Source organism: Melospiza melodia, chromosome Z (genome assembly GCF_035770615.1).
Source record: "Melospiza melodia melodia isolate bMelMel2 chromosome Z, bMelMel2.pri, whole genome shotgun sequence".
Lineage (NCBI taxonomy): Eukaryota > Metazoa > Chordata > Aves > Passeriformes > Passerellidae > Melospiza > Melospiza melodia.
In genome coordinates this window covers 9,283,352-9,305,821 of record NC_086226.1, presented here as the reverse complement: position 1 = coordinate 9,305,821, position 22,470 = coordinate 9,283,352, and the positions used below count along the sequence as shown (strand labels likewise).

The 22,470-nt window shown below is 44.3% G+C and overlaps 1 protein-coding gene across 4 annotated transcripts in view; it reads right to left on the bottom strand.

The window, feature by feature from the left end:
• Positions 1–22,470, bottom strand: part of LOC134432513 (phospholipid-transporting ATPase ID-like) — an 85,701-nt gene that overhangs the window by 51,536 nt on the left and 11,695 nt on the right. Inside the window, exons 1-3 of one of the 4 annotated variants that reach the window (XM_063181347.1) lie at positions 22,180–22,398; positions 14,884–14,962; positions 2,534–2,592 (exon numbers count right to left, since the gene is read on the bottom strand). In XM_063181347.1, the coding sequence (XP_063037417.1) occupies positions 2,534–2,592; positions 14,884–14,926 (102 nt within the window). In that variant the 5' untranslated portion in view covers positions 14,927–14,962; positions 22,180–22,398. Of the gene's footprint in view, positions 1–2,533; positions 2,593–14,883; positions 14,963–15,146; positions 15,168–21,662; positions 21,962–22,179; positions 22,399–22,470 lie in introns of those variants that run through there. The other 3 variants (XM_063181346.1, XM_063181349.1, XM_063181348.1) reach the window with 3 other exon arrangements.

Genomic DNA, 22,470 nt, shown 5'->3' with positions numbered 1-22,470 from the left:
CCACACACAATAGAGTTTTCAAGTCTTTATCAGTTCGTCTCTTCTCCCTTCACAGATATCCCGGAGACTTTGCACCGGCAAGGGACGAAGTCCCACCAGGAACAGGGATATTCAGGGACAACACACCCACCTCTGGTTGTACTTTCACACCTCCCCGCTCTTGCTGTGATAAAGAGGGACAATACACCCCTGTACCTTTGATCTATGCCTACATAATAGAAACTGCCCGTTTAGTGAAAGGCTCAAATCTTCACAGCAGGTGGGACAGAAAGCCTGGCTGCACCAGAAAGTCAATATGCAACATCTACGCTTGCATTTCCCTTTCTTTTTCCTTACTGGCCTTTCTCAGCAACCGCCTCACCCTAAAGAAACATTTACCACCTCACCTGGCTTTGTTGCAAGAACCTGTTCTATAGGTTTTATGGCTAATGTGGCCTTGAGTTACCAAGAAATCTGAAACTCAGTCCTGTGACTTTCACTGTCTCTAAAATACTTTTAAAGCTTTGTTATATTCGTGGGTTTCTTTTGGTTCTTAGTGGTCCTTTCCCCCTGAACCACATCCCAGTGTTTAGCAGAGCAACCCCACCATGATGAGACAAATCTGAAAGTGAGGAAGGTACCCTTGCCTGGAAAAGCTAACTTTCAGGAGCACCATAGATATGTTATGGGAGGATGCCAGGAGACTGTCTCCCTTTTTGTCATTTCCACGTTCATCATCAATCTACAGCATGGGGTGTGATGTAAGTTATGAGCAAGTTTATTTCTTTCCATACCCTCTAGTAACATGGAATTAATAAATTGAACTTTTGCGAGGACTTATTGGAAATAAGCAGCTTAGGATATGTTGTGCAGCACTTTACAGTTAGGGCAGTTCTTGCATCACCACCTAAAGTCTCTTAGTACCTCACCATCCACTTGCCACTTCAAGGCTTGGCATTTTGGGCAGTTTCCTGAATTTCCCAAGCCTCAATCTACACACAACTCCAGAAATCATGAGCCATAGCTGACTAAAATGAGGGGCATGATTACCAAAACTCACTGCCAAGTTTTAACGAATTATACTGAGCTGGCTTTTTGGCTGCCTTCACTTTATCACCTAATCACAGATTTACCGAAATTCTGAAGTGTTCTCAAAGTTGTCTACTTAATTGTGGCTATTTGCAAACCCCTGGGCACAATCAAGCAATCAGCTGGGAAGCACTGTCATGCAAAGTCAGTTTTCTGAGTGGCTTTTCACAGAATTAGACACGGAACCAGAAGAGTTGCTTGTTGCCTCTACCCTGACATACCTGCCGATCTCCCTCCTACTTTCTTGTCCCACTACTGCACATTGCAGCCATTCAGTGGAAGATGACAAATCCATGTGTAGTGGCAATAACCATCTCAGCACGCTACTGGCAGGTTGTGTGCAAATCAAGTTCACTTCCCCAGTCTCAAATCACCAGTCTTGATAAGACACTCATGCTGCATAGTACTTCACATATATTAACTGCCATGCATTTCATACTTAGGACATATGCAGCATCTCTGGACACTGGGACTCTCTAACCCATGTTTGTGGCCGAAAACTACTGAAAACCACATGTTGCCATCAGTCCAACCTGCTGGCAAGTCATACTGTCCCCATCACAAGAAATTAGTGTGTTCTAAAATGCTTAGTGTTTTCACCTCTTGCCAAGAAAATACTGGTGATGTTCCTAAACAAAAACATGATTCAAAGAGCTCCCAAGTAACTGAATTATTAATTTCACCACTGGAATTCAGATATTCAAAGGACAGAAATTCACAAAATTCACTTTGGTATTAATTGGCAACTGCAAACACTTTGAAAGAATGCAGCTTCAGGGCAGCCTCACAGAGGGGATGCCCCCGCAGGCAGGACAGATCTAGAGGCAGAGCTAGCCCTCCTTTGCATCAAAAAATGGTCCAGAAGCTTTGGAAATGAAGTTGCCCAAGGGGGTCCCTGGCAAATTAGCCTGGCAGCCCTGGGACACAGCCAGCCTGTGTCAAGGTGCACTTTGGAATCACAGATTTCATGGCACCTAAGAAGTGAACCTAAGTAGAGTGTTAGGAATCTGGCAGAAAAGCTGGCAGAAAGCCACACGGGCCAGATTCAAAACCTTCCTGACAGAGATGATTTCACTGCAAAAGCTGAGGAACTGACACATTTCCTTTCATGTTTTACTTTAAATGGAGACAAATTTCCACAGAAAGCTCCCCCCAGGTACCGTTATTGAAAGGCCTTGGAGCCTGATCCTGCAAATGCTTTGACTCACAAATAATTTTCTGTAAGTGTGCAAAGTCACTGTGTCATGTATTTCCAGAACTGCGTCTCCTTCAGCTGCCCGTTTTTCAGGCTGACTTAGCAGCAATCCACCTCTGATGGTTCATCTGGCTTGTGTTTGCCTGGTTTGCAGAGCCATAGCTGGCATGCAGTTCTGTTCACCCCTTTGAAACAGCACTTGAGACATGAAACAGATGCAGCTACATCTGCGACTACATCTGCATGAAACAACACACACTGGTTACTTACAGCATATTCAAACTGCAGATTAAAATCCCGGTTGTTTGCTTGAAGTTGTCTCTCTTCCTCTGCAAAGAAAAGGAAACACATCAATCATGCGTGAGGGTAAGCAGAGTCAATACAGATGTGAGTGGAGCATCAGAAAGGGCAGGCAGAGCTGCTAGAAGGGAGTGACATAGAAAATGGGAGCCCCATGTCAAGGGACCTGGAGTGGCCAGTGGCACTGATGGAGCTGCACTGTGGATGGCACCATGGCACTCTTAACACCATGGAACAAGTCTCCTCCACACACCACTTGCTGCAATGCCCATGCCTGCTCAGGTTGTTCACCTTCCCACTCAGCTAGTGGTGCTCACTCTTCCTGCCCTGCTCCTTCTCTTGCCCCTGAAGTCTCTGGAGCTTTTGCCATCAGCCTACAGCTGGTGCCCTTCTTCCAGTACAGGTGCATTTCTGAGCATCATCCCACTGATGGGACACCATCCCCACAGTTGTCATGAAATCAAAAATTACTGGAAGGATATCAAAAGGTCATCAAATCTGTCCTTTACCTCAAAGCAGGGGCTTGCCTGTCTTCCCCAAAAATGACATAGAAAGCTCCAGCACCAGCTGTTTTTCAATTGCCTATTCCAGGACTGAAGTTTCCTCCCCCTAGGGCAGTCTTTCCTTGTATTATCTAACATAAAACTCATTACTTCAATTTCAAGAGGTTTTGTCTTCTCCCAGGAGGGTCAAAGGTGGTCCTCTGCTTCCCCTACGTTCCTTGTGCTACCTGCCAAGAGTACAGATGGTGGAGGGAGGGGATTGTCCCACTCTGCTCTGCACTGCTGCAGCCTCACCTTGAGTCCTGTGTGCAGTTTTGGGCACCACAGTGCCCAAAAAGGTATAAAAGCTATTAGAAAGAGACCAAAGGAGGGTCATGCAGACGGTGAAGGAACTTGAGGGGAAGCCATATGAGGAACACCTGAGGTCTCTTGATCTGTCCAACCTGGAGAGGAGTAGACTGAGGGGAGACCCCATCGCTGTCCACAACTTCCCCAAGAGGGGAAGAGGAGGGGCAGGCACTGATCTCCCCTCTGGTGCCCAGTGACAGGACCAGAGGGAATGGCCTGAAGCTGTGTCAGGGGAAGTTTAGGCTAGATATCAGGACAAGGTTCTTCACCCAGAGGGTGGTTGGGCACAGCAGGAACCCTGACAGAGACACATTGGACAATGTTCTCAGGCACGAGCTGTGGTTCTTGGGGCTGTTCTGTGCAGGGATTCTGTGATTCCAAGTTCACTACATCCTGAAGGCTGTTATGCCTTACACTAGCCTTCCTAAGGGTAAGCAGTTCCTCTTTCTTCAGTCACTTCTTATGCATTAATCTATCAGAAGGACATCACCCTTGGTGCTCTCCAGGGGCCTTCCTAGCTAGTTCAGCCCATTCTGGATGGATGCCCAAAGTGAGCCATGGTTTGCAGCTGAGGCCTTACCAAAGCTGACCCAGGCACAAGGGCATATAACTTTCCTTGCAGACCATGCACATCATGCACAAGAATTCACCCAGGAGTGATTAAAAGTAACATCCTTATGCACCATCAGCACACAGAGGATGGCTTCCCAGAATATGATCCATTTTGGCAGATCCTTTCTGGCAGAGCCAGATGCCTCATCAGGCAATGCAAATCTTTCATTTGTCTTTGCTGAACTGCATCCAAATTCTTTCAGACTATTTCTCCAACCAGTCAATTCCAATCCTATCTTTCAGTGTGCTTGTAGCTCTTACCAGCATGGTGCCATTCACAGATATACTGAGTGTGTTCTTTATTCTGTCAGCCAAGATGTAGAAGTAAATATTGAATACCAGACTCAGGATGGGATACACCTCTGATGACTCTTTCAAGTTTCCTTATCAGTCATCAATATCTATTGTTAATGTATTTTTTTTCTGAAAAATCTGGCACTCACAGTTTTATGAATTTTATCTCAAGCATGTATCTGCAGTTTACTTGTTAAAAATGCCACAAGTGACAGTTAAGATACATGGCAGCTATCTGAGGCTTTTTCAATAGCCCTCCAGCTACCACTAAAACAGAATTAATTTTGGTTTGATGCAGTTTTTCAGGACTGCTGACTGTTAATCATCTCTTCCCCACACACACACTCCTAGTTACTTTGAAGTGGTTTGCTGTATTGTTTTAACCTTTACTCAAGTGAAGCCAATACATCTATAATTGCTCAGCTTTTCTCTTTTCCTTCTGCTTGCTCTCTTCCCAGTCTTCTGAACTTTGCCTGCCTGTGAGCCAGACTCTCAAAGGCAGAACTGCTCCAGGGCATGCTTTACCTTACCCAGTCAACCCATTCTCTCTCTATTCCAGCCCAAAATCCATCCCTTTCTCCTCTGCTTTTGGCAAGCATTATGTTAGACATCTAGAGGGAAAAAAAGAAAAACAAAAAAAACCAAAAGAACCCAACAAAGATACCACAACAAAACCGCTCTGATTTCTTAGCTTTATTTGCTAGGCTTTTTCCACTGAGCCTCCCCAGAGACCCCAACTCTTACAGAACAACTTTTATTGCCCTTTACGTCCTTAATAGCCTTTTCTCACTTAGAGCCTTTACCACACTGTTTGTGCTGGATAAAGCAAACTGGTTTGCACCTTCTAGAGGCATCCTTCCTTTGTCTGAAGCAAATGGAGAGCTTCTGATTTCACCATTTCACTCATCCTTCTGAGCCTTTCTCTGAAAGGTGATAACTTATACATGTGCCCTTAATATCAATTAATAATATATGTGCCCTTAATATCAATTAATAATATATGTCCCTTTAATATAAATTATTTAAGGAAATGACATCTCTGTCTAATTCTCCCCCCACCCTAGGATTCCTTCCCATGAGGTCTCAGCTATTAGTTCTTCATATTTATTGAAGGTTTCCTTCTTCAAGTCAATGTTAAACAATTTGATACTGTCACTTTTTCCTAAGTATCATCACATCATTTCATAACTATTCCTGTTTACACTCCCTTCAGCTTTCAGAGGACCAGCCAGCTCCTCCCATTCCCTTCCCTCCCTTTTGGAGGGAATCACTTGTGAAACAACCTCCTCTCCAAAAAGTTACCCACCTCTGCACCAAAAATCTGTGCCAGCTGAGTAGGTCGTGTTCCTCTACATTTCTCTCCAGCTCTGCCTCTGCATGGATGGAATTCTTCGTTTACCACTATATCCTGCCTCTCAGAAAAGTTTTTTTTTTTTCTTTTTTTTTTTCTTTTTTCCCCTTTCCCCATTTTTCTCTTTTTTCCTCCTTTTTTTTCTTTTTTTTTCATAAAAGACTGCCCTTCTTGGTTTTCTATGCTTGTGTTCATTACCTTGTAGCATTACTAAGAGATTTGCAATTTGCTCATCTCTTTCTTCAAGCTGCATTTCAGACCATGTAGTCATGAAAGGAAAGCTTCTGTTAACCATACAGAGTTAGTTTTATTATTTTCTATTAATATTCCAGCCTCGTGAGTTATCACAGCACGTGTCTATTACACCTATTAAATGATGTGTTAAGATATCTAGTTCTTCCTGTTTGCTCACTCTTGCATTAGCAAGAGTCTAAGCTGTTCAATGCATTGAAGTGCTAGCCTTCCTCCTTTTCCTTCAATGACCCTGTAAATACATAGCATCCCTAATTTTTAAGCCCTTTTTCAGGTCGCCATTTTTTGGTCTCTGTCTGTAGGCTATTTTCATCAAGCCCTCTAATCACTAATGTAAAGCTATGTTAGCAGGCACACTTGCCTTTCTCCTTCTTCAGGCACATCTAACAGTATCAGTCATTTTGAAATCAGCTGCCATCTGCCCCAAAATGGGTAATTCAGATCAACCACAGTGGCTTCATTCAATACCCTCAAAGTGCTTAATCCTTCACTGCTTTCCTCAGACAAATTTTTCTTATCTTCACAATGGGGAGAACAATGTACCAAGAGATCAGTCACTTATCTGGTGTCCCAGGGGAAAACAGAAGCAGAGCTCAAGAGGTTCAGACTTGCTGGGCTTCAACTATTGTGTTGTGTGCTCCTTCAGGAATTTGTCTGAGAACAACTGGTATCCTTAAAGCCGATCAAAGATAAAGCTATTTGTGAAAAAACAGAACTTGCCAACACTTGCCTGTTTCCTGCCATACAGTAAGTGCTACCCTTATCCCCTCCTCAGGGGCTCCAAGCCTAGCCCTGGAAGAAGTGCCTCAGAAAAGATAAATGGTGTTAATGTAAATAGGAATAAATGACAAAGCTTTGGAGAGCCTCGGTGTCACACACTGCAGCTTCTGAAGTCCTTAGTGGCTTTCTGTTCTGCATGCAGAAGCGGAAATCCAAGTGCTGCAGGCAACAGCTGAACATGCCCTGAGCTCCTTTGCTCTTCCCAGGGCACTCTGAGGGAGCAAGAAGCCATCCCCTTTCTCAGGTTGCCCCCAGGGTCTTGGCAGCCAGGGAAGAGGCACTTGACGCATGGATTTGAACTCAAGAGTCTCAAATGCACTTAGAAAAAAGCTGACACATGTATGTGCCCCAGTGGGGAAAGGAGCCTCTCAGAACAGTGAGAGATGCACTTTCCAAGTGGCTTTTATGTGAGAAATATTAATGGCAGCAAACAGCTCTGGGATGGCACAGAAACGTGAGGCAGGCAGTGGGACATGAAACAGAACAGGAATGAGAATCAAGGCACTGCACACCCATACAGCACTTAAGGGCAGGTTTCCTGAGATAACCCTTTCTTCAGGCCCCAGGTAACTGTGAACCTGGTTCAAAACTTTGCCTGCCGTAGCCATCCATCTCTCTCAGAGGCAGTCTCCCTAAAGGCCAAAATACAAGGCTAATTCCTAGTGGTGACATTTAATTTTTCCTGCTGGGTAAGAGCCAGTATCTTTGGCTAAATCAAGACTAACCACAATAAATGTCACAGAGAGCCTCATCCAACAGCATCAGCAAGGAGAGCTTCCTGTCTTCTGGCTACACCAAGGGACAACCACTGTGACCACATGCACAGGGCAACACTGCCTCAGTGGCTTTTACCAGCTGAGGACTGTGAGGTCCTACTGCTGCCTCCTAATCCAGCAGTTCTAAACCACTGCAGACCACACGACTGATTTGTTTCTGGAATAGGCAGGACAGAAATGAAGTCTCTTGGATGATCACAATAAACAAAATATTAAGAAAAGTCAAGCATTACACCAGCTTTGCCAGGAAACCATAACTCAGGGTTTTTTGGCTGTAGATCCAAGCGTGCATGTCTTATCATGCCCTGTTGATTCTGAAAGCAACGAGGAAAAAGGGAGAGTGAAGCTGTACGGATATCAGATGAGAAGTTTTTCATTTCTTGAAACTTTTTAATATATCTCTAAGTAAATCAAATGTTCTGCTTCTGCAAATTGCATTCACTGGAAAGAAGGAATGGTATTTGTGCTCCAAGTTATCATTTCACTGCCACTGAAAACTATTTTAAATTATTCATCAGTGGAAACTCGGCGTACATAAATATGGCTTAGTGCCCAGTTCTTGGTCTAACCACTGAGACCAAGTCACTGGGAAAGTGCCTGTTTTCTCAGGCAGACAGTTTTAGAAGCTAAACCTCAGAATAACATCTGTATTTAATAAAATTAAACCCATGCCAAAAAATCAGCTATAAATGTAACTGGCCAGCCCACCAGCCTTCTTACTTTAGGACTGCTGCATGGAAAAGTCCTGCAAAAGGTTAGATTCAAGATCTGGTCAGACAGCCTGGAAATTAGTTTCTGGTTTATGCTAAGGAGCATTTGCCAAGAGAAGTGCTTTCAACAGGGTATTGGAAAAGTTTTGTAGATATTGGGTCTTGTGGCTCCAAGAAATGGGAGGTTAAGGTCTGCCTGGTTTTGCCAAGTGCTTTACAAACTAGGCACTGATACTCCATGCACGAAATGAACACAGCCCAATTAGGGGAGTGCCTGCATAACTAACCCTGACAACAGAACAGAGACAGCATAAACTCTGTGAAAATAATAATCTCTCCTCCACCCTTTAAACAAGTGACCTCAAGAGCAAAAACTCTGCCCTGGACCAGCTACAAAGAATGGCATCCAGGAGCTGGACTCATCTCCCCAGCTTCCCTTATAGAGTGGTTCTTAGCAATGCTATTACCAAGTTGTGAAAGCTGTAACAGATTGTTCTGGCTCCAAGGGAACTGACCCTACTGGGACTGTAATTCAGGTCTCTACTGCAACAGGCTGTAAGAGGTCCCAGAAGACCCCCTCTAGTCACACATCTCATGATGTGTCTCTCCTGCCACCTCCTCCTTGTCTCACCTCCCTCCTAACTTTTGTTGTCCCTACTTTTGGGCCCCTCATCATCACTGTGTGGCCCAGCTTCTGGTATGGCCACCTCACACCCAGCATCCAGGAGGCCAGCCACCTCCTGACAGACAAACAAATCCTGGCCCTGTTTTCTGGTCTTTGCTGGACTGCTCCTCTATGTGCACAAGAGATTGAAAACTGCCATGGTGAGTCGTTCCATCTACCCTCCCCTCGAAGAACCTGAGAATTACAGTCTCCACTGAAAGGCAACTCCATGGGAGAGGGCAAGTCATCATATACTGTGTTAGGCAACCAAAATCTTTTTCTACTAGGAGGTAATTATACAAGCTAATAGTTAAAGTCTCATTGCACCTAAAAGCAATAATTGCCCCTTTTTGCAACCATTTGAGGTGAAATAACTATGCAACAAGTGTCTCGATTTGCAGGTGCTGTGTCTGGGTAGAGTCCCTACCACTGGGGTAAAGACAATGGGATTATTTCTTACAGCACTGGTACCACAGAATTTCACATTCATAACACATCAGTGCCCTTCTGGCATCAGAGCTGCAACAAGTGAACTTCTTCCAACACCAAAGCCAGGGATCTTTACACCAAAGGTTCACCCTCTCATATGGATCACAGGATGCATGGGTGAAGCAAAGAGCTGTATGACAGGCTGAGGATCATAGTGATTAAATATCTATATTTCACAGCCAGTCTGGGACACAGACATTTGTCAGACCCTCCTTTCCTAAGTGCCATGCCACCCTCACGCTGTAACCTGAGCGGTGCCGTGCACCTGCTGCTCTGCAGCACGAAACCAAAGCCCATCCCTGCCCTGAACTGCAGCCAGAGCCTGGCAGGGTTCAGCGAGCGTGGCTGGGGCAGCAGCAGCACTGAGAAACCACTGGGATGGAAAGGGGGAGAGGGAGGTCAGAGCCAAGCCCAGCTCGGAGCAGGAACATGTTCAGCTGATTGGCAAGCAAATGTGGGTTTTTATTGACTCATTGGAGGGGCTCTCCTGAACTCCACGCTACAAACCCACACATTTTTAATGTGCAGATGCCCCCTCTTCTGTGTAGACTCACTGACTGCTCTGGCTGGAGAGGATTTATGCTGGGAATCACGTGCATTTTCATCTCAGAAATGGAGTAGACTGTGCTGAGTGTAAGGCACTTAATTAAGAAAAAGCATACACCATGACCTTACAGCGACACCATCATCAATGGGTTTAGCCCTCTTTCATCCTTCCTGTCCCTCCATTATTAAATAAATATATTAATTATATCTTTTTGCCTCAAAAACCAAGAATCCTCCTTCCTCCTGAAGAAATAAAATGCAACAAATACCCTTTTATGGTCATGGCCAGCGTCTTTGGTGATTGGTACTGAGCTCAGCCTCCTGCTAAGCATCAAACAAACACCACACATAGTGGAATTTCTCACACAAGTAAAACATTCCATATATCCCGGGCATAGAAAGCCAAAATATTTTGCTACTGGCATCACTAACAGAGGGTCCACTCTGGTGATGTACTGACCTCCTCCATTATCATAGAGCAGATGAAAGGTCTGAAATAAAAAACCCTGAGGGTGAAGTGGAAATATTTTTTCGCCTTGGGTCTAGTGCATTTTTAATATCAACATAAAGTTCAATGGTAGACCCTGCCCTTTTCTAAAAGCAGCGTTTTCTGTTATCACCATAAGAAAAGAGAAAAGAAGAAAAGACAGCTCCAAAAGGATGCCCCAGATTTTCACAGCATGTACAACATTTGTGGTCAAATGGCACTCTTGGGACACAGGTGGAAGAAGTGTTGGATAACCTTAAACCTGATAATATTCTCTTGTAGCTTTTTCTAGGAAGGGACATAGGTTGACTCATCTCTTCCCTTTTCCCATCTCCTGCAATAACACCAGCTCTGGTTTTCCTTCCTTTCCTACTCCTGGCAATATCTCAGCCACCTGCCCTGGCTATGGGCAGACATGGGAACTCATCATGTCTCAAAAATGCCTGGCAGCAAATTAATTCTCAAGAAGCATTTATGTCTTTTCATATTTGTTTCAGTCCACTTCAGAATGAAATACACATTTTTCAAATATAATAGCAATATAAATTGTCTTTTCTTCATTTTAAAAAACTGATTTTTCCCCCTCCACAGTTGATTTAGAATTTTATATCACTCTGTGTCCTGGTTTTATTTCTGATAATAGTTCACAATATTTTGACTAATATTAGCATGTCCAAAAAAAGCAGCTTTTTTGTCTTTTTATTTTGAAAACTAGTCTGACAGTGAGTGGCTGGCACATGTAATTTCCTTTACTAGAAAACAGTATCCCTTAGACATGCTGGTAAATTCCACAGCTTAACACAATTGCACTTGTTGTTAATAACAGCAATGCACAGTGATAGGAAGTGATGCAAAAAATCATAAAAATAAATACAGCTCCAAAACGAACTTTGAGAAGTTTTTCAATTCACAGTTATTTCCCTCATGGGAAATTATGTAAAAATAAATACATTTTTCATACTCAATTTCTATTGTGGTGAGACACTTCCTATTGGATCGGAACAGGGGTCCCAGAAGGCAGCTGAGCTAGATGTGCCAGTCATGGGCTGCCTTCCTCAGGAGCTGCTAAGCTCTGCCCAGAGCCTGCCTGCTCCAAGCCCAGCTGCCTTGGTGAGTGGCAAGAAGGAAAACCCAGGGGAGCCTTCCAAAAGCCCTAGCTCAATTTATAACCTCCTTCCTCCTCTCACAGTGCCCTGAGGCTGGGCTTATGGAGACGAAACTGCAGTAATGACTGCTCTTCCATCTGTGATGAGTGCTTTTCCATCTGTGTAGATGAATTCTCCCTGCTCTCTATTCCCATTTTTCCGATGGACAGTACCTGCCTATCCCTGTCCTTGAGGTATGAAGCTCCAATGCTGAACTAAACCACTATGGGAGGAAGCCAGTGAACAGAGATGGTCCACAGTTATCACAGGGCACCAGTTATGGGGATTTTTAAAGGAATTTTGAATGAGTTAGAGATGGACCTCTGAATTGTTTTTGATTGTGTGATTTATTTTTTTTTATCTTCTACATAGACAGGAAGGGTGAGTTTAGCTCACATCTTTACTATGTGGTTCAGAACGTCACAAAACGCCTAGTTACAAGACCTTTTAAGGATTTCTTGACCAATAAAGCACTACCAACAAGGATATTTAAATCTTTCATCTTACAGACTCATGCTACAATGTAAGCCAATCTTACGCTGTAAGATAAGCCAATCTTACTACCAATTTCTTAGCCAATCATGTTATGATACACAAACCTACAGTACTACATTCTAAATGTCTTGTTTACATTTGTAAATACTTTTTTCCCTCTACATCTAAACTTTCTTCTTCTTAACTTAACTTAACTCTACTTTAAACTATAACTCCACATTCTCGCTCTATTCACATTCTCAAGTTCTGAAGCCCCTTCCAAGGTCTCAGATCAACTTCTGTGTTTAATTCCAAGCTTTTGCTTACAGGCCCAAAGTTCTAAGAATTCCTTGCATTTCAGATTCCCACAATCAGCCATCTCCAACCCTCCACACATTTGATGAACTAGAAGTGCCCCCCTTCCACCCATGTCCACTGTAGGTTAAACCTCAGTGTAAAAGATCTCAGGCACCTTTTCCATAGAAACACCTCTGCCGCTTATCTAAGAGGTGTACTTCCCTGCTTCAGCTGGAACAGCTTCACCAACATTACCCAGCAGCGGGTCTCCTCCAGGCATCTTTGTGTGTCAACATGAGCTGCGTTTTAGTTACACTCCTGATAAACTTCTATAAAGAACTTGAGACTATAAAAAGCCAACCCTTATCTCCAAGAAACTTAAGACCATGTAACCTGTCCTCTTAAACTAAACCTATCATATTTCACCTGCACCTCAGCTCATGTGGAAACCATGCCTTGCTGGGGAAAAATGCTGGGTCTCATGGGAGCAATCCTTATCCCAGGTCCAGCAGCTGATGCCTGAGGTAAAACATTCCCTCCAATTAAAGTCATATCATGAGCATGGCTCTTCAGCAACATTAAACGTCATCCAGCTTTGTTTTTGGAACAGAAATTTGGTCTTTCCATAAGCAGTACTGCCCCTCCAAGATGAGCACATGGGATGTTCCCTGTGGGAGGGCCTTGCCTGCTCTCAGGCAGCACAGTCCTCTGGACTTCTACAAACACAAAGACTCATGAACTCCTGGATTAAAACAGCACTTCAACACTGACATTCTAGTTAACATTCTAGTTAACACGTCTAGTTAAATGTTTGCAAGGAGAAATCATAGCTTTGGGGATGCAAAGCAAAATAATTAAAAACACAAGAGGAGGAGAAAACAGTCTCAGCTTCCTGTTGTGGAAGCTCCTTGTTCCCTGATCACCTCTGCTTCCTTTATCCTCTGAACTTTTTCCAGTTTGCCTTCATTGGTTTTGAACTGATGACTGGATGTGAAAAGAAATTATTCTTCCCAATAAAATACAGGGTTTATATCTAGGAAGATCTGAGTTCCTCAAATATTTGTTTGAGCGTGGGGGAGATGAACCCTTCCCTGCTAAAACCCAGGCCCGGGCCCAGGCAAAACACAACACTTTCCTAATATAGCAACAGAATTTCTTTGATAATCTGAACAGCTACTGCATTACAAGTGGGGTGCCCTGAGTGGACAGCGGCTCACAGACAAACCTGTGCTCCCTCATCTGCAAAGCCAAGATGGGGTAAAAAATATCTGGGGCTGGCAGAGATCCTTCCCTGGGAGCAATATCAACCTCCTCTCCTGGGACTGTCAGAGGAGCAAACGGATGCCCCTGTCTTAACACCAGGGCTCACAGCCTGCCCTGGTCCAGGAAGGGGAAATAGCAGCACAATTGCAAAAATAAACCCCTGGGAAAAAGCTGTTCAAGCTTTTGAGCTCGGAGAGGTTGGAAAAGAATTTCTTGTCAAAATACAAGTAGGGCAGTAATTTCACATTCATCAAATACAGAGGGGAACACCCAGAAAGGAAAGGCTAGAGACTTTCCCTCTTCACCATGTCTGCAGACCTGGATCCCCAACCAGGGACTGCACACTGGGTCTCTCAGGGTGCACACACGGGTGTGCTCTCAGGGTCCATGTCTCTAATTTACTCTTCTTCCTGTTTCTGATTGGAGGGAATATCTGGGCCACTGCCATCATAAAATAGAATTATACAACTGTTTAGATTGTAAAAGACCTCCAAGATCAGCAAACCCAACTGTTTACCCAGCACTGCCAACTCCATCACTAAACCATGTCCTTAAATGCCACATCTACACATCTGTTAAAAGCACCTCCAGAGGTGGTGACTCCACCACTGCCATGAGCAGCCTGTTCTATACTTGACAACCCTTTCTGTGAAGAAATTTTTCCTAATATCCTAACCTCCCCTGAAGTATTGAGGCCATTTCTTCTTGTCCTGTTGCTTGTTACCTGAGAGAAGAGACTCCCACCTAAACTACAGCTTCCTTTCAGGTACTTTTAGAAAACAATAAGGCCTCCTTTGGGCCTCATTTTCTCCAGGTTAAACACCCCCCAGCTCCTTTAGCTGCTCTTTATAAGACTTGTACTCTAGACCCTTCACCAGCTTCTTTTCCCTTCTCTGGACACACTCCAGCACCTCAAAGTCTTTCTTGTCAAGGGCTCAAAATTGAACACAGAATTTGAGATGCACTAGTACATTTCACCATCCAAAGACTGCACTGGACCTTCGCAATGTGCATTGCTCATCCACCCACTCCCGCAAAGGATTCCTGTAAGAAAAAACCACCAAAACCCAACTTCCCCAAGGCAGTCATGTGTCACGACAGTGCACAAACTCTGTAGCTGGTCCTGTTGCAGACGTCCCCCCATTCCATAGCACCCAGTCTGCAGCACTCCTCCAAGGCAGTATAAATGCAGGAAAAGGAAAGAAAGTGTATTTTCTCCCACCTGCTCTGGGCCAGACATGCTCTCAAACAGGAGCTCAGGGACTTGCACATGTGCTGTATTTACATTCCTTTGCTCCCATGAAAATGGCATTAACAGACCACACTCACCTTTCAATTTCTTCTTTCCAAATTTTAATCCAAATAGAGACATCCCAAAACTTTATTTTAGTCCAACTCCATGGAACTTCTGCAAGAGAAAAGAGAAGGCAATTCACAACACATAGAGCAGCACAAACATGTCATTCTATGCCAAATAAATGGGGGAAACAAACTCCCGAGCACTGTGGCTAGCAGACACAGTTTATCATCTAGAATGCATTAAAATACAAAACAATCTTAAGTTTTCAAGTTGCATCAGTGGGCTACCTTACCTGGGACATGCTGGTCAATTAATCACCTGACATGGCACAAAGAAGGGGCCAGTGGAGGAGAGGCTGAAAGGGACGTTCTCACTACATTGGTGCCATATGAAAATGAGAAATACACACCCAGAGCTTGTACTTTAGGTACAGAGGAACTGTGTGTCTACCCAGAGCAAGACCAGCCTCCTTGAAGAGGAGGAAGCAGCGGGAAGCACTGGTTTCCTGTAAATCTGCTGCTGCTCAACACGTGCTGGCTCACACAGTTGTCCATTCCTGGTCATCCTGCATGTTTGGGGCACAATAAAACTTCTCCTCCGCTGGCTGCAAACTGCCTGGCCCAGAAGCTAAGGCCAGGCACCAGAAATGCATTTCAGTCTCTGAATATGTCCTGATAGGAGAGGAATAGAGCATTAAAAAAAAAACCAAAAAAAAACACAACACATCAAAACTGGCTGGTAGTGAAATTTTCAGTGTCCCAATCATCAGACAAGTTTATTTAAAGGCTTTGAAGGTGGTATTGGGGCTGACAACCTAGAGGAGCTGTGAACATGAGAAAAGCTGGCATTGCTCTGTGACGAGGAGCCTGAATCAACAGGAACACTGTAGCAGTTGCTTAAGTGGTCAGTGAGGCAAGCTGAGGCACTTGAGAGAGTCATACAATCCCCACATATGCCAAACTTGTGCTCCAGATGCTTCAGCAAAGCTATATTTAGCAGCTGCAGTTGCATGAATCTGAATTCAGTGAGGGGTTTGGGAGCCTCGCTGTGCCCACTCTGCTTGGAAGATGTCCTTTCTCTATTCACTCCTCCAATTGTTTCTGCTCATCGTGACAAGTGCTTTGGTACCACCTCTCCCCAGAACTTCTCTGCCCATGAAGACAAACCACTTAAAGTTAAAATATGCAATGTCACAATCTAAAGCTTTCTTGACCCTGCTGACCAAACTTACTTTCCATCCCTGACCTCAGTCTATCACTTTCAACATATTTCTTCCATGTTTTAGGATTACTATTATGTCTTACAAAACCCTACTAACAAGGACAGAGAGTTCCCCATAAGATGGTGGGAAGAGTGAGACACTCCTCACACACATAGAGGTAAAGACCTCAGATTTCCTGAAGCACCAGGAGTCACAGATCTGATAATCCCTGATCTGGTAATCCTGGCTGCACAAGGATGGCTGTAATCAAAATATTGATGATTACATGATCCACATGAACTCTGGATGTTGCTGTATTTGCAGAACATTTCAGAAAAACAAAAGTCACTCCTCACTGTCAGCACAAATATGCAAAAGGTTAACTGGTTATAATCATCATATTGATGATTACATGACCCATATGAACCCTGGATCTTCATGTATTTTCCAAACTTTTTAGAAAAACAATCCTCAGCTACCAAACCTCTCCCAGCTGTGTACTCAATTAACAAGGCATATAATTTCAGCAGAGGGTGAAAAAAGGATGTTTATATTTTTGGGGGAGCAGAGAAGCGAAGGTGGTTATAAGCTTTCTTTCATCAGTAATAACATGAAACAAACAATAGACTTTCACATCTCCCAAACAAAAAACCTGAAACTTCCTTCAGCTCTGACACATGGCTTTTGTTAATTACTGTGATTCTTTGAACCCTGGTTTCTGGTGGGACTGCAGCATGACAAGAAGACTGAAACAATACAGTATTTTGATATGGAAAGCATGTAGTTCCCACAGCTTCTCAGTGCATTAAATCAGGATTGCATGCATTGAACGTCTTCATTCAGCAGTAAATTTAAATTATCATCATGGCAGCACAAATACCCTTATGGGCTTTCAATTCTCACAAACCTTTGCCTTTTAGGGCAGACGGGAGATAACTCTGCCACATCCATTTGCACCAATTACCTCTCCAACACATCACTACCACCACACACTCTTGGCATACCTGCTCACTTAGTTAAATCCCAGGAGTTCTGTATGAATCCTTCCCAAGCTGACCTGATCCTCTAGGCAAAACTCAGTTCCTGACTTGCCCAAACCACAACGTCATTTGAAAATGTGTCAGTATTCAATGGGCACACAGATGATGGCATTAAGGGCTGGACACACCCCTATTGCATTGAGGTGTACCCTTTATTTTCATAATATTGCAAATATCTTCCTTTACTGCTTTGTTATTGACTCACACATCTAATCCCCATAGTTCTTTACAGAGGAAAGCCACTCTCAGGAGGGCTGTGGCTTCTGTGCAAGGCTGCCTGCTCACACCCCCTCTGTGACTCTGCACTGTCACACACAGGTGTCTGTTTTCAGTTTGAGAGCTCGCTGACCACCAGCTGTCAGTGTGAAAAGAAACACAAGCAAGTAATGGTGAAATTGTCCCCTTTGGTGGAGCCACAGGTACTGCTCCCGTCTGTCTCACTTATCACAGCTTGTGCAGACAGATGTGCTCTCCTGGCTGACCTTGCCTCTTCCTGCCTTTTAGCCCGTTTTTTTTTTTTTTTTCCCTTAGGTTATTTTAGACTCTCAATTCTACCTGCATGGTCCAACATCTTTGCACTTGAATTTATCAACAATGTCCCTCTGGGTATTTTTTCCCCCACAGATTTCACACATAATCAAAATTCACGCCCCTGTTCAGTTTTCTTTATTTTCCTAATTTTTAAATCTGAGATTCAGTTTCCACTCCAGACTTGCAGTGGAATGGGTCATCAGCCTCCTATCACTCACATCTATTTTTAATTACAGTTTTAATTTCTCTTTATGCTTTCCAGGGGAAAAAAATTTAAAATTATCAGGGGAAAAAAAGTTATCTCATATATCTTTTGTTTTGTGGCTTAAGTACTTCTCAAATTTTGGTAGGACAATTTCATGGCCTCCTTTTCCTGAATTAATTAAAAACCCATAAACACACAAAAAACATTCTACAGTCAGAAAAAAAGGCAATTTCCTGTTTGTGTTAATTTTCCCTGGCACCAGCTATGGTCAGGCAAAGTGAAGCACTGCTTCAGTCTCCTCTAGTTGCTTTCCACAGTCTGTGTCAGCCCTTCTGGACTCTTTGTTGTTCCACTTTTCAGTTGATTATTTTTGGATTTGCTTCATTTATTTTTACTCCAGGTACACAGCATTGTCAGTAATCAACTGGGGCTCAGAGTATTTGAGCACTCATGTAGGGCCCCTCAGCTTAACAGGACAACGTGTTGCTTCCCCATGTTTTCAGGCCCTATAGCAGAAATTATTTAAAGTTTGAATTTCCAGTTCTCACAGGGAATTGGGGGTACAAGCTACAAATAAATTATCCCCTCTCACCACAGAAAACTGTTGTACCTACGGGGCTCTATGAACTTTCTGCTGCTCACACATCTGCAATGTGTGATAATCCACATATTGACAGTCCACCTGCTTTATGGCTGCTGACAGTCTGATCAAGAGCTCTGCGTGTTTCAATAGCCACAATGAGAAGCTTCTTTGACAGATCTTGAATAGGAAAGTGATGTTTTCTCACAACCCAAATTCTGCCTCATTTAAGAGAGGTAGAAGTGAGGTGGGTCAAGGTAATCCCAAGTACAGGTTGGGCAGGGAATGGATTGAAAGCAGACCAGAGGAGAAGGGCTTGAGGGAGCTGCTGGATGAGAAGCTCAACATGAGCTGGCTGTGTGCACTCCCAGCCCAGAGAGCCAAACGTGTCCTGGGCTGCACCCAGAGCCCCGTGGGCAGCAGGGCAGGGAGGGGATTCTGCCCCTCTGCTCTGCCCTGCTGTGACCCACCTGGAGCCCTGCATCCAGCCCTGGGCTCCCAGCACAGGAACCACAGGGACCTGCTGGAGCCAGCACAGAGGAGCCACCAAGGTGATCAGAGGGATGGAGCAGCTCTGCTGTGAGGAAAGGCTGAGAGAATGGGGGTTGTTTAGCCTGAAGAAGGGAAGGGTTTGGTGGGATCTTAGAGCAAATTTCAGTACTTAGGCTACAAGAGAACTTGAGAGGAACTTTCAGCAAGGCACGTAATGCCAGGACAAGGGTGAATGGCTTCAAACTTAAAGAGAGTAGGGTTTTATTAGATATTAAGCAGAAATTCTTTACTGGGAGGATGATGAGACACTGGCACAGCCACCCAGAGAAGCTGAGGGTACCTCATGCCTGGAGATTCTCAAGGCCAGGCTGGATGGGGCTCTGAGCAACCTGGACTAGTGAAAGGTGTTCCCGCCCATGGCAGAGGAGTTGGAACAGGACAGTATTTAAGGTTCCTTCCGACCTAAACCATTCCACAATTCAATTATTTGGCTTGAGAACACAACTGCAAAGCTCCTCCTGCATGAGGGGTAAGTTGCAATGAGCTACGACACGTGGGCTTTGCAAAGGTTCACTGAGGGCTGTACTGCAAACTGAAGGAGGAGGGAGGCATTTCCCACCACCACAGCCTTGAGTGGCAAAATGACAAAAGGCAGGGCACAAGCTGGATGAATGCAGAGCAGATGTTGTGGATGGAAAACATGTCTCTTTTCTTGGCCCTGTTTCTCTGGACAAAGCTATATGATACATCAGATTCAATGATAAATATGAATTAGAATATACTTAGTGCCTCTGTTCCTATCACTTCATTCCCAGACTCTGTGAAATGATCCATGTTAAATACAATCATTTTTGGAAGGTTTATTTTAATCCAGATCATGGGGTGTAGTTCAGTACAGACTGAAATTCCTGCCCAAGCAGTGGTCATATCAGATCTGAGGAGGCAGTGAGTTGTGCTGAAGTATGAGAAGCAAGCTCCTAGAAATGAGGAGAATTAGTCAGAAGGACAAGATTTCTCCAGTCAGTTTTGCCACCAAATATCCTGTGGTATGTGTATGCACAAAAAACTTTAAACAACCCTGTGCAGGTACAGATTCAGAAAGCGTATCATGCCTCCACTCACCTTTTCAGGTCAGGTCAGTTTTTGCACAAAAGTTTGAGTTTTTAAAAAAATTTCTGTTTAGATGATGTAATGATCACAAACACCCACTGATCTTAGAATTCTATTATTTTTCATGCTAAAGTACTAAATTTCCAACCAATAACTCAACATATGAGAAAACAGATCCCAGAGAGTAAGCATCATGACAAAAAAGGTTGAAAACCTCTTTTCTCCACTCATTGCTCTTGGTGGAGTAATGATGTTAAATACAAGATCTCAGTCCCTAAATTTTGAACATGTATCACTTTACGCTGGATTTGGAGGCACATCTGAGAAAATACTAGGGAATTAGAACATATCAGGTCCTCAATCTCCCTGTTTTATGCATGGCCTTGTGCTGGAGCTGGACAGTTACAGTCACTCACGGGTACTGCAAAAGGAGGACATCACAGAGCAGTGTTTGCCAAGGCTCTGGTAAAGCAGCACTAAGGCCTGGCACACCTGGCACAAACTGAGCTTCCCATGTGCCACACAAAGGCGTGTTTGCCAAGAGGCCCCTTTGAACTGAAGCTGTACTAACTGTTTCAGTCAAATTTGTCAAATTTTGGTTCCAAAGAGAACAATGCATTTGCTCTTCCTTACCAAAAGAAGACGCAAAAATTTCAGCCATTAATTTCAGCACTGAACTACATTACTATTTGCATTTCTCCACCCCTCCTTACATCCTCTTGTGTTTGAATACCTCAAGAGCAAAACAGGGAATACCATGTGTTGTACCACTCCCTGCTTTGCAAACACAGAAAGTGAGCTGCAGAGTGGACAACCAAAATGTGTGTTTTGAATCCAAAAACTACTCTTTTTCAGGACTGAAATCAGATTTGGCAAAATTAAAACCTGGCATAAGTTTAAGGCACTGTAAGTGGTCACTCCTGCCATCAGGGTTTACAAAAGCAGGGTACCCTCTGGTTTAGCTCTACTGACTCGGTGCGACGAGTTTGAAAGTATCCCTGAAACCTCCCTGCTTTTTCCACACCTGAACAGGTATTGTGGATGAGGTGAGCCAGCCCTACAGCTATTTTCTGGTGCTGTTCCAATCTATATATACAGAAAGCCATGGAACTCCGCGCTCCCACCCCTACACTCCAATGTGCCAATGCAATTAGCTGTAATTGCTGGGAAACAGTCTCAGTCTGTTATCTGCCACGTCTTAAAGTAATGATCCAACATCCTCCATCTGTCTTCATTAAAACACTCTTTAAACTGACACCGGGGTAGCAGTCAAAAAACTGCATTCAGCTCCTCTGGGTGGGTTAGCAGCGGCGACGCTCAAGTTACGGATCAACAGCTGTGGCTGCGGCGGAGCGGGTTCCCAAAGAGAAAGGCAGGCTGATCCCTCTGGAACAAACAATAGCCGCTTCCCCGGGCGGCTGCTGCTGCTCCCGCTCCTGCTGCTGCTCGGAATCATGCACAGCTCAGCTCACTCCACCCAGACGTCTCCCAGCTCGCCCGTAGGCAAAGCTCAACCCCGAGCGCTTTGATTAAGCTCCGCAAAACTCTTGGGTCTGAAAAAAAAACCCCCTCAAGTTTCTGTCCCCCCGCGCACCACCCCGAAACCGGCAGGAAAAACGAGAGAGCGGAAGGAACGCGTTCAGTCTTACCCTCGAAGGCTTGTAAAAGTCACAGCAACAAAGTTGCCGCCCTCCATAGCACTCCGGTGCACTCCTCTCTTCTCATTTACACTCAGCTTTATCCCCTCCCAAGACCGACGGCTTCGCTCGCAGTCGCAGCGCCAGGACATTCACCTACGGCCGCAAACCTTATCTGCGCCGTGCGATGGGCATCGCGTGTCCTCTCCGACACCTTAAAATCCGCCGCTGACTCGCTCTGACATACAATGTCCCGGCAACTACACTTACTCCAAGTTCCCTACTTCTTACTTCAGTCACTGGGCTTGGCTCCTTGCCAACTCCTTTTTTTTTTTTTTCTTTTCCTCCCCTTTTTCTTTTTTTATATTCTGTTTCCTGTAGGGAGGGAGAGTGTAGTAGCTCCCTTAAAAATAAAATGTTTCAGTGCTACAAACTGTGAAGGAGTAAAGGAGTAAAGCAGAAAAGCAGAGCACCTAGGCTTGGGGAACCCCAATTAACTCCAGAGGAAACAGCTGCTTGCTTTACCTACCTCCTGCCGACGCGGAAGCTTTCAAAAAGAAAGCAAGCAAATAAAAGAGTCCAACATATCAAATTGCTTTCAAAAAGGATGAACTTAAGAAGGGATCCATTTCTTAGCAGCAGCCCCTCTCTCTGTGTCTGTAACACCGGAGCTGGTCAGGACTCCTTAAACCCAGAGACACAGTCCTACAAGCTGATCCCAAGGCTCCACCTCACCCACTTTCCAAAGTTGTGAGTAGAAAAAACTCTGCAGAGAAAAGCCTCATAGAGCACAATTGCATAACTCAACCACAGGGCTTCC